General features: G+C 29.2%; 1 protein-coding gene across 1 annotated transcript in view; it reads left to right on the top strand.

The window, feature by feature from the left end:
• LOC129804473 (voltage-dependent T-type calcium channel subunit alpha-1G) overlaps window positions 1–12,914 on the top strand; it is a 133,050-nt gene that overhangs the window by 86,307 nt on the left and 33,829 nt on the right. Inside the window, exon 13 of the mRNA XM_055851805.1 lies at window positions 10,450–10,615. Coding sequence (XP_055707780.1) covers window positions 10,450–10,615 — 166 coding nt within the window. The remainder of the gene's footprint in view (window positions 1–10,449; window positions 10,616–12,914) is intronic.

Here is a 12,914-nt window from a genome sequence, read left to right as displayed (position 1 = left end):
CTTTTTAAGGATAAAATTGACATGAAAAAGGATAACTTCAACCCCTAATACACCTAAAAGGGTAATATTTACACCGATTTTGGATCAATAATGCAGGAGGGTAAAATTAACATTTCCGGAATGTTATTTTAACTTTTTCGGATTTCTCTCAGAGCAGTAAGAATTCTGACAGATATTGCAACTCAAAAAATATTTTTCTAACTAAGAAAATGTTGAGTTTTGCTCCAAATAGGGCAGCATTTGCGGGAAGTGTTACGTTACCACTTTAACTTAAAAAAAAAATTAACTAAAGCACATTATTTGATTGAGGGTGTTCACAGTTCACACACAACATGTATCATCAAGAATCACCCGAGTAAATTGATTAAATGCTTGAGAAATGGCGATTTCGATGTAAAGAACCAAAAGGCCAAAAACAATTAAAGGCGCCGATCTTTAAACGCATCCGAATGAAGTTTATAAAATTACCTTTCTGGGGCATTAATCGGGCCTCGGTGAAATATTTTTAAAGGTTTGCATTCCATTGAAAAAATCAAAATGAAGGGAAATGGGTGCCATTGCCGCATGAGTTGACTAAAAAATAGGCGAAAATTCAAAAATCTACTTCCAAAAATTTGTTTTTACGATATGAAAAAAAGGATTTTTCAACATGGAGTGGTACAGATAACAAGACATGGCTATTTTTCGAATATTCTAACGATAAACGTTGTTGCTTTCACCTAGTAAAGGGTAATAATCAGCAAAACGGCCAAATATCTCCAAGAAGTAGACAATGCTCATTACCTCGAGGAACTAACGAGGATTATGCATTATGAGCTACTAAAATTGCGCGAAACTGACATTAGGACATAGTCGATCGATAAAAAATTCGATAGTGAAAAGGTACACTTTTAATTTTTCTGAGAAATTAACAAATTACAATTTATGATTATAGATGGATTTTCGCTTTATTTGGAGCAAAATTAACTAAATAATGAGACAGATATATATAAAATATATTAATAAAAATTTAATACTGTATTTATCATGGAGAAAAAATTATGTTTCCATTTGGAGTAGCGAAAAGTTTTCATTTGGAACAGGTTTTGAATTAGCTTAATTTACCCTACGTTCAGTGGCATTGCACTTCTATGATCCAGGTCAACATAAAAACTCTGAATTCGGATGTCCTACCACTCCCGCTGTATTATCTAGACTTGGACTTTTCTGATAATCACGGGCTCCGGTCGATGGTACATGGTTTGGCTAAGCATCACTTTGTCAATTTAAAAGAAATCGAAAATTCGGTGTGTGGATGGTTTTGATTAAAGAATGCCTCATGATAACCTCAGAGTATCCATTTATTTCCAAAGAAATGTCAAAAAGGTGTAGCCAACGAGTACCGGTATTTTAAATAAATTATTTTTGGATTTTCTTCTAAAATTTTTCATGTTTTTTTTTTTTTAATCAAAAAACCGCGGATTTCAAGTTGAGGACCTAGTAAGAGTGTTACAGTTACTCCCGTAAAATTACACCCTCGCTTGCTGAACCCAAAGGACTTTTTCAGTGTTTTGGAAAATTATTTCCCACATTAGACTCCGTTTAATATCGACCCTTTTAGGATTTTCAGCATTCGGGACTTTGGTTCTCGGGCTTATGCCCCTTTCGGGATTTGATTTTTTTTGATTTTGGAATTTTGGTTTTTAGGATTTTAGCTGTCACCTGTTTAAAGCACTATTATTTTCAGTTTTGCTTATTAGGAATATTCGTTTATTAGTGAAGTATTTCTACCACATTACATCATTCTAAAAAGAAACTTAATTGGTACAAAAATATATGAAAAATTAGCCACGCCCCTTTCACATCTGTCTGTTTTTAAAATTGCTTTAAATGATAACATACCGCCCCTATTTAAAGACCGCGCCTACTTGTTATCACCTATGTATTTTTGTACTTACCAGAATTTTTAGTCTTTATCTGAGAATTGAATTTATTTCTGGTTAAGAAGAAAATTAATGGCGTAAATTACAGGATTTTGTAATGCATAGGGGGTGTGGTTTGTTTCCTTATATACACAATTATTCAAGCTCCTCCTCAGTTTAAAATCCCAAGGATAGCTTCAAAAAATATGTTACAATATCGCCTTATTAAATATTGAAAATTCATATATTTTCAATGTTAGTTGTCCATTTTGCTTCAAAGGGCGTGGTTTAAAATTCTTATTTGGTGTTTACTTAAAAAATGTACTACTACCAACCCACTGTAATAAATAAATCTATGTCAAAGTTCCAGTAAAGCAAAGTTATGCCCAACATTTAAATGCATAAAAGCTCCCATAAAAGATTTTTTATCTGTGTCTTTTTTCTCTTTATAAATTAGGACAAAGGTTTTTTGGTTTTGGCTACAAGAATTTTTTAACTCTCGATGTGTGTTTCTTTTGAGTAGTTTTTTTTTATTTTCAATGTTTTTTTGGTCTAAAAGTTAGTACTTAGTTAGAGTGAAATTTGAAGCAAACACAAAAACGCTTTTGAAAGCTATTCACACTTGAATGGTAAGCTCATTTTGGTGAAATATGCCCTTGGAAGAAAGTTTATCAGGAAATTGGATTTTAGAGAGACTAAAATGGATTGTGGCTTTTACCCTAAATCAATACAATTGCGTAAGGATTCGAATGTGAATAGCTTTCAAGTCTGAAAGTCCATTGAAAGGTAAATTTTCAGCAGAGAAATACTAAAAATGAATATTATTTTATCAAATCCCATCAAGTCCATCCTTAATTTAGTTTGTAGATAAACCCCTTTCTTTTTAGAATATTAGTCGTCAAAAGATATTTCAACGTCTTCCATAATTTTCTCTTTTTCTTCTCTGTCTCTCTGGTAGATAAAATGAAAGCTCTTCTTTCCATGAATTAACCGTTTTTTGCGTAGAATTTTAGTTCTCATCACCAAAAAAATGTGTCTTAAAAAACTTTTTAATAAAAACCAAATAACCTAAAAGAAATCATGTAAAAATAACTCAAAAAAAATCTAATTTACTAAGTGTCGTGATCGGTAAAAGAAAATGTTTTCTCTTTTTTTCTCAATTTTTTCTCTGATAAAATCATCTTTTATGTTATTTTAAATTTACCAAATATAGTATCCTCGGTATGAACCTTTTTGGATGCAAGTTCTGCGAGTTAATCGGTGGCGAGAGGCAATGCGATCGAAAAAACTTTGACAGCTTATTGTGGGCTCTCGTTACAGTTTTTCAGGTAGTTTACAAAATAAATCTTATGTCTTGATTTTTTTTATATATTGATATTCCCATCTGTTAATATCAATTCACTATACCCCGAAAAAAAAGAACAAAATTTTTCCAAATCTTCGTTTTTATTGAAATTATGCCCCTATATTATAAAATATATCTGTATATTTTATTATAACTATGTCTATGATATTGACTGCTATGCAAGTTTTTAATGTTATCCCTGCTGTATGGTTTTCATTTTATTTAATCACTTTGTGTTCACATTTTTTTGGCGGGGAATTTTGTAAATTGGACGTTTGAGATTTAAAAGAAAAGTCACATGAAACTGACGAAATTTTTAAAATTTTAAATTTCATGCCACTCTAATATAAAAAAAACATAAACACTTTTTTTAGGAAAGATATGGGTTTGAACAGTTTTATCTAAATATTACTAATAAGTTTGATCTTTTTGATAACTCCTTTTGAGGTTAGAACAATAAAAGGTTAGTTCTTTTTTAAATTCTTCTTTAGAGACTGCAGAAGCGTAGAAAGATTTTTTTCAAGTACTTCCTTAGAGATTAGAAATTTGTAGGAAAAATGTTGTAAAATTTTTTTTAGAGGTTAGAATACTATAGAAAGAATTTAATAATATCTTTTTTTATCAGAAAATTATTCGAATACTTTTTTTAAATGAATTCTTAAAATGTTAGAAAAAGTTAAAATAATTTTTTAAACATCTTTTTTAGGAGTTAAAATGATACAAAAAGTCTTTAATAATTCCTTGAGAGGTTAGAAAGTAGTAAGTATTTTGTAATAAGTTCTTCACAGGTTGCAAAATTACAGGAAGGCCTTTTTTAATATCTTTTTGGTTTAGAGAATTATGAGGTTTTTCTTAAAATTCTTTTTAGGTTAGAAAATTACAAGAGGGCTTTTTAAATATCTATTTGGGTCAGAAAATTATGAAAAGGCTTTTGTTTATTTTTCTTTAGGTTAGAAAATAACGAGAAGGCTTCTTTAAAAATATCTTTTTGGGTTAGAGAATTACGAGAAGGCTTTTCTTTAAATATCTTTTTTAGTTACAAAATTATCAGAAGGCATTTCTTATATTTTTAGGTTAGAAACTTATGACAAGGCATTTTTTTAAAATCCTTCAAGGTTAGAAATAACGAGTAGGATTTTCTAATATTTTTTTTTAGGTTTGAAATTATGAAAAATCTTTTTTAATATCTTTTTGGGTTAGAAAATTACAGGAAGGCCTTTCTTTTAAATATCTTTTTAGGTTAGAAAATTATGAGAAGGCCTTTCTAAAATTTTTAGGCTAGAAAATTACAGGAAGGCTTTTTTAAAATATTTTTTTTTTAGATTAGAAAATTACGGGAAGGCTTTTTTAAATATCTTTTTAGTATAGAAAATTACGAAAAGGCATTTTTTTAAATATCTTTTTAGGTTAGAAAATTATCAGAAGGCATTTCTCAAATTTTTAGGTTAGAAAATTACGAGGATTTTTAAAATATATTCTTTTTAGATTAGAAAATTACGGAAAGGCTTTTTAAATATCTTTTTAGCTTAGAAAATTAAGAGGAGGCCTGTCTTTAAGTATCTTTTTGGGTTAGAAAATTATTAAAAGGCTTTTCTTGAAGTTTTAGGTTAGAAAATTACGAGAAGACTGTTTTTTATTATATTTCTAAGTTAAAAAAAATAGCGGGAAGGCTTTTCTTCCATCTTTTTGGGTTGGAAAATAACGAGAAATCTTTTTTTAAATATCTTTTTAGATTAGAAAATTCCAGGTAGAATTTTTAATATCTTCTTGAGAGATTAGAAAATTATAGGGCCATTTTTTATTTATTTTTGTTTTGACCTTGTGTTTGAAAGATGATAATTTTGTAATTTCATTAGCAGGTAAAAGGGGTGAAAAGTTAAGTTGAAAAGTAAGGTGCTCTTAGGAATGATATTCAAATGTTCAAATGGATATTTTTTCTGTCTCTAAAACTTTCAAAATGTCTCATTTTGATGGAGAATTTGAGATAATTTTCAAAGTGGAAGCCAAATCGAAAAATATGAAAAATTACAAACATTTTGACTGAAATTTTGAAGCAAAAATAAATCAATTTTGAGGTTATGTGTATTTGAAATACTTTTTTTTATTTAGACCATTTGAATAATTTCCCAGTTGGTTCAAAGAAATTGATTTTCGAATTGCTGCGATTGTATAACGCTGCTGTATTCTTTCAAAAATTTATTATTTAATTTATTTATCGAAAATTTTATATTTTAATTGCTATTTGCAGAAAATATCTGAAAATTCAAGTAATAATTTTAATAGAATTTAGTTTTAAACGCCCTGATAAAAATCATTTTTTGTGTTGGTTTTCCCTATCAACAGAAGTAATTTCATTTTATTTTAATAAGTTCTACCATTTTTTTCAGTTGCATGCAACCACCTCACAATAAAGTTAGTTTCATGCGACTATTAATCAAAGGGTCTAATTATAAAATTCCCTTGCAGATAATTTTTTTGTTGTTCCCACATTAATTTTTATTAAATGTAACAATTTATGAGGCATTCTAATTAATATCCTGAACAAAAGTTAATTTTGTTTATTTTTTTAGTAATAAGCAGAAGCAGTATGTAAAATTCATTCCCTCTCTTTTGAGATGACCTTGCGTTATTTTCTCACAGAGAATATGTTTTAGAAATAATTTGCGAAGTGTGATGTTAAAAAGAAATTAGATCAAGCATAAAACTATAAAAAAAAGATGAGGAAAATGTAAAGGCTTTTTTATTCAATCTCAAAGATGAAATTCAATCACAGAGAATTTTTTTTTGCAAGGCTATTTTTTTAATTTATAATTTTTTTTATTAATCTTTTCTGAGTCATGAAAAGTTTATCTATGAACTCACCTGTGATTTTTGGAAAGTTACTATCAAAATTTCACATTTGCATCGTGTTTTATGACCTCTAACTGAGAACGTTGCCTTTAATTGAAAGAAAGTTCTAATTAGAAAGTCTATCCTATCTTAATGGAATGAACCTCTATAAAAGTTATTTTTAATTAAATGTTATCCTTTAAATTATTCCATCATAAAGCACTTAATCAATAACTTATATAACCAAAATCATTATCACTAATATAAGAAGTTTATTAATGGTCTTTTTATTTAATTTTAACTTTATAAAGTCGTGTAATTTTAATGTCAAAAGTTCTTTTCTTTCTCCTTTTTTTGTCCTATCGCAAAAGAGCAAATACAATACAAATAAAAAATTATCACTTTTGCTTTCATCAATCATATAATTTGCTGTATATATTTTTTTTGTAAATTATATACTTAACGGATGATGAAGCAACAGACTTGCGTGTAAAATATTCATAAATATTTATGAGTGAGCAGAACAAAATAATAATAGAGCAGAAAAGTTTGACGTGTGAGAACGCCAAGTCGTGACAAATGTATATATTGTTTTATTCTTAAATTGGCTTCTTGTGCGATGGTATAAAAAAAGGAAGAAAGGAAGAAATTGAAGAGACAGAAAGGTAGGTGTCAACATTTCCGTGATTATTATGCATTCTTTTTTTTTTGGTAATAACTTGTAACTTGTACATAAACAGAATACAAAGCCTTGTAATTACTATATAACACTTTCGCCTTCTTTTAACACCCATGAGGAATAAATCAATAAATTGAGCATGCAATGTTCTAAATATAATTTATTTATATTTAGCATTTCACTAACAGTGTAAATACTAAACTATCATTTTACACTAACTCTTAACACTTTTTGAAAGTTACTTTCACGACACTTTCCCCCTTCTGAAAGTCTAATTTTTCTTTTTAAAGTTTTTTTTTTAACTTTATTTTTGTTTTTTATTTTGTTTCCAAAGTAAATTTTATGCCTAAGTTTATGATTAATTTGAAAATTTAAAAAAAAATGTACAAACTCTAAATAAAGCTAAAAAAAATGTTTTATAGCTCAGTAAAATAAATAACACACCAAAAGACCTTCCAATTAATACACCAATTAAAAACTCTTTCTTGAAGAAGAATATATATATATATCGATGGCATTTTTATGTTGAACAAATAATCATATACAAAAATACATGAAGACTGTGATTTATTTTATTGGTCATCTATTTTATTTATTTTTTTGATTTTAAGGCTTAATCACATTGATCGTCAAATAATCACTGTTGTTGTTTAATTGTTAGTTTTTTTCAAATTCATTCGTAGAACAACTTTTTTGAACAAAATTCACTATATTACAAAAAGTTTGGGAAAAAACAAATTTAAATTATAAGAAATATTGAGAATAACACTAAACAAGTAAATATCGTACAGTTTAGCCGAGACACCAACTGCTCTGATTGTTTATTTTACTTTTAAAATTATTATTTTAAAATTCTTATATAGGTCTTAAAGGGTATTATTAGTTCAATGTGCAAAACTGACTTTAGGGGGAACTAGGGCGGAATCATGGGGTAGTTGTAAACACTGAGAATTATTTTTAATTAGATGTTAGACTTCAGTAGAGGACAAACCTATATGGAATTCATTAGATACTATAGAGATCCTTGTTCAGTGAAGAAGTAGTCGACATAAGTCCAAGTAATGTAGACTGTAGACATAAAAATTAGCGTTTGCAACTACCCTATGTTTACTACCGCCTTAAGCGGTCTTCAGACTAGAGGTTTAGAATAGTTCCCGTAGGTCTCTCAAACCTAAATGGCAACCAATTATATTGTCTTTTCAGAATCTAATAGATCATTCTTTCTTAATAACCTAATCCTAAGTTAAATTTTCCAAAACATCTTGACTGATTAGGAATTATAACAGTTAAGTCATACGGCTAAGTCTTGGTTCTGAAACCCGAAGACGGCTTAACGTAATAAATCAAGATAATGATAAGACTGCGTTCCTATCAATTTCCCATTAAGCCGTCTCTGGGCTTAAACAGTAAGTCTGTCCAGATCATTACCCTAAGTTAGGACCATTCTTTTCCACAAAGTTTTAATATCACTTTTAGTACTAATAATAGTAATCAATAAAGGCATTAAAATAATGTAGAAAGTTACTAAAGTTGGGAGAAGTGCGGTATCTTTCGACTAATCGATTTTACTGCTCGAACTCAAAGAAAGAGCAGTTTATAATCGTCTTTTTTTCAACTTGTGACCGTCCTTAAACGGTAAAAGATATCGACTTCCGATCTTCGATGACCCCCCAAAAAAAAAGCAAATATCTCCAGATGTTTTTTCTTTCCCTTACACACCCCTCTCCGTCCCCTAAAATCCATGTTTTTCGGTTTTTCTCAAAGTTGGCCCAAAAGCAATACATTAAAAGTACTTTCGCATCATTTGCCGATGTGAACTGACTAATAAGGATCTCAAAAAACCGCCTATGACACAATTGGTTTTCGGATAAAAAATACTCAAAAGTTCATAACTGATTCATTGCCTATTCATATATCGATTGGAACCGATTGAGTATTACCAAAAATTTCAAGACCTTTCAAGAAGCCCAAAAATGACGTCATTTGGTTGACAAATTCGTTTTTTAAAGCCTTTTTAATCCTTGACATTAAAATCCGTTGGGGAGACAGAGGAAAATTACTCACGAACAGTATTAGATAGTAGGATGTTATAGCGTGCCTTAGAAAGAATATTAAGAAATCACCATTCATTCGAAAAAAAACACCTCTCATCCTATTCATTAAAATTTTCATCAGCCTGATACAGATATTTTTTTACAAATCGTACGCAATGAAAAATGTCATTTGGTGGCCAATTTTATCCCGGTTCCCCTACTAGGAATGATTCAACGATATTTTCGTATATAGACGAAATACCTGCCTAGACAATGTCTAAAACATATTCAAAAATAAAGAAAATGAAAAAAAATACAAAATAAAATCCTTTTTATAATTTCTTAACTCAAATTAGACTAAAGAGCGTAATTTTCCTCCGGGAACTGTGTCATTACTAATTTTCCTGATTAATGATTTTATCAGGTTATCAATACATTGCAGATTCTTTAAAATAATAAACAATCAACCCCGGAAATTAGACATTGAAAAAGTGCGTGCTGTATGACCCAGCTCAGTAAGGAAATAACAAACAGAAATAACCGTTTTTGTGTTGTGTGTCTTCGCTAAAATGAACGATTCTTATGCATCATTTACAAAGTTTATTAAAAAGACATTGGAAAATTATAAAGCTTACTCTTAAGTAAACTTTGTAAATAAACAAATGAAAATATTTTATGAAAAAATGATATCTGTGGTATGTGTCTTAGCTAAACTGATCGTTTTTCATACATGATGTTTATTCATTGACTTTTTATTATATTTTCTATAAATCTTTATAGTTTTCTGGTGTTATCTTTATAGAAGATCACAAAGAATATGATAGACAAGGTTATTATTATTTTCTATGATAATTGTATTAAAAATATATAATTGTTTTTTTTTTCGAAAAAACTTAAAAGCTTTAACGATGTCTCTAAAGATTTGACGACCAGTGTGATTTTGCCCTTACTTTAGAAGTTCCTTTCATTGTAAAAACAATTGGTTTTTAGGCTTAAAAAACTGTTTAAATAAATTTTATATGACATTTTAGAACAAGATTATACAAAAAAAGATAGTCAATATCACGCAATATTGATTAAATTATTTTTTGTTTTATTTTCCTCTGTTTTTGTCTACATTATTGGGTGTAAAACATTATCCACATGGAAATGTATCTCTGATCCTATAAAATATTATAAACCCATCGTGTTTATTGATTAGCTAAAGCCTGAGAGCTTCCAAAGCACTAAAAGCTTAGACAATCAGAGAATGCGATAAGACTAAAATACTTTCCGGGATTGAATATATAATTTCATATGGATAATACTTAATCTGAAAATTACAAAATACAGAAAATATTGAAGCTGATCCATCAAAATTTTGTGTTACTGTCTTATAATTATGTTTTATTGACATTACAATTTTCTTTGTAATGTTATTATAATATCATGATAATCATTGAATAAGAATACCAAGGACAAAATTCTTAATTGATAGAAAACATTTTATATATAACAAAAATGTTTGATTAAGAAAAAAAAATTTCCACATAGTAATTCCTTTATTTTATTTGACATAAACTGACAAAGTAAAATGGAAGAAAAATCTTATTTAATTATTATAATGTATAAGAGAGAAGAGAAAGAACGAAAACCAACCATAAACTAATATTGTTGTTGTAGCATACTTGGTATGTACTTATTTGGGGGTAAGTTTTGTAAATTTATGGACCATACTGGACAAGAAAGGGAATGCACTTGTCCGGAGATTGTAAGCAAGCATCCGCTCTGTGAATGTGATCGCAAACACTTTAACAACATACTGTGGGCGACCGTAACAGTTTTCCAAGTAAGCTAACATCCCATTCTATATATCAAAACATATTACTTATAATTTATTGTGTTGAATATTGCAGTATATCTTTATATATATATTTTAACATAAAACCACTAACACTACAAGTCTTAGTCATTGTGCTAGACGTGCTAAAACCATCTTCTTACCAAAGAGTCAAAAGCACATTTTACCGACAAGGTGATAAAGGCACTTGCTGAGTAATTATTTATTAGTTTTGAGAAGAGATTAATTGACTATGTTATCACCTTGTCTGCAAAATATGTGATGCTGTACAGTGAGCTTTTTTTTCCTTTTCATTTTGATACAACACAAGTGACTCTTTGGCCTTTTAGTTGTTGATAACCACACCACTAGAAAAAATATACCTGACAAAAAAAAGAAAACAAACAAATTATGAAGAAAAAAATGTATAGATTTTCTTTTTGGGTAAAAATAAATAGAAAAAAAAACAACAAACATTACTGCAGAAAAGAATACACAAAACTGACACAGCAACAATATATGAAGATGAAAAGCTTCTAAAAGATGAAAGCTCTTATTGTTTCATGAAATTCACAATATATATTATGTTGTATAAAACACACAATCCTGCAATATAAATTGTGACAAAAACTCATCCCACTCTGTTTAGAACAAAAACATTTACCAAAAGACTTGATAGGGCAAGATTGTTTGACGATACACATTTTGTATTTATTTTTCGTTCGTATAATTTTGTTAAAACTGAAATATTTTGATGTCGTGGCTTTTTTAACAAAATAGAAAGCCCATAAAACAGTAAAGAGGGGAACACTTCAAGACACCTGAATTTTTTTAAAGATTTATTTATTAAATATTTAAAATTCTATGAAAACGAACTAAATCGAGTTAGTCTATCTTAAGTTTTCATTCTTCTTTGCATTTCATTCTTCTATTAAACTAGTATAATATTTTGATATATTAGATTCCCAAGTAGCACTGCATGACTAAAGACACGATATGAGGTCACGAAGATTTCGTTTGCACATCGTTAATACTAAATCAGAAGAATAACTAAAATTTTACAAGTTTAACAACAATCAAAATAGCTGCAAATTTAGAACTGAATATCAAAACGAAGAATGACTTTAGGAGAACCCCAGATTGGCATAATTCTTATTATTCTAGGGTTAAGGGGTTACGTGTCGGGGTTACACGCAGCTTTAATTCTAATATTAAATTCAAATAAATGCGAGATGTATCAATTTGGGATGGAACCATATGGAACCATATTTTCTGTGGAATTCTACGTATAGATCTATCTAATGGTCTCTACGTCTCGACATTTGAGAACTTTTTTCGTCGAAATGGTAGTACATTTTCATGCAATTTAGGTCAGCTTAATGCAAGCGATTTACTTCAAAATTCCCCATCTAGAAGAAAATTTCTCACTATGTAGAAGCTCAGAAATTTGGCTTAAGCGTTAATTCACAATTTAACTTCGCTCTATTCCACATTCAAATATTAGAAAACAGCGGTTAGATACGAATTATCTTTATACTTCAATTCAACATTTATTCTGAGATGAGTGAGTTACTCACATGAGAAATTCACGGCTCGGACATCACCTTTAGTAAGTGCTTTGTGAAGCTTTTGCAAAAACTATATCGTGCTTTCCTAGGTGCTGTAAATGTTTTACATGACACTTTAACTCTTTCCGGACCACAACATATCCAGCGAACGAATTTCAGTAAAACTCACTTTATTGTAAGTCTTAGTGGTCAAATACAATACTTTTGTAGAGAAAGAATTTTTTCCGCCTCTGGGAAATTGAAAAACTCATGGGTACTCTCGTCCCCAAAAGAACGAAAAGGATACAAACTTCAATTTTTCAAAGTCAATAGTATCAATTTTGTGAATTATTTTTGCGTGTCAAATGACTCCTTTACAATGTTGATCACTAAAACCAGAAGAATTATTGACCAGTATCTTGTGGGATGTCCAGGAAGTGGTCCAGGAAGTTGTCATCGCTTTCTGTGACGCTTTCGTGAAGCTTTCACAGAAACTGTCAAATGAAATTCTCACAGCATCTCAGAATTCCTACCCTGGGTCTAAAAATGTAAAAAAAAGTCAGGATATGTATAGTCCTACGATGTACCTTGTGTATATGGGCATTAAGAAATAAAACAATTCAATTCAATTCAATTCAATATCTGCAAGGAAGCAGAAAATCGAAAATTCACGATTTTTGACCAATAATATCTAAGCTCAGGTGTTAATTAGGATCCTGCAAAAAATATCCTAGATTTGGACATCCTTATAGTTTGTATTT

The sequence above is a fragment of the Phlebotomus papatasi genome, chromosome 1, assembly GCF_024763615.1.
Source record: "Phlebotomus papatasi isolate M1 chromosome 1, Ppap_2.1, whole genome shotgun sequence".
Taxonomy (NCBI): Eukaryota; Metazoa; Arthropoda; class Insecta; order Diptera; family Psychodidae; genus Phlebotomus; species Phlebotomus papatasi.
This window is presented reverse-complemented; position numbering and strand designations above follow the sequence as displayed.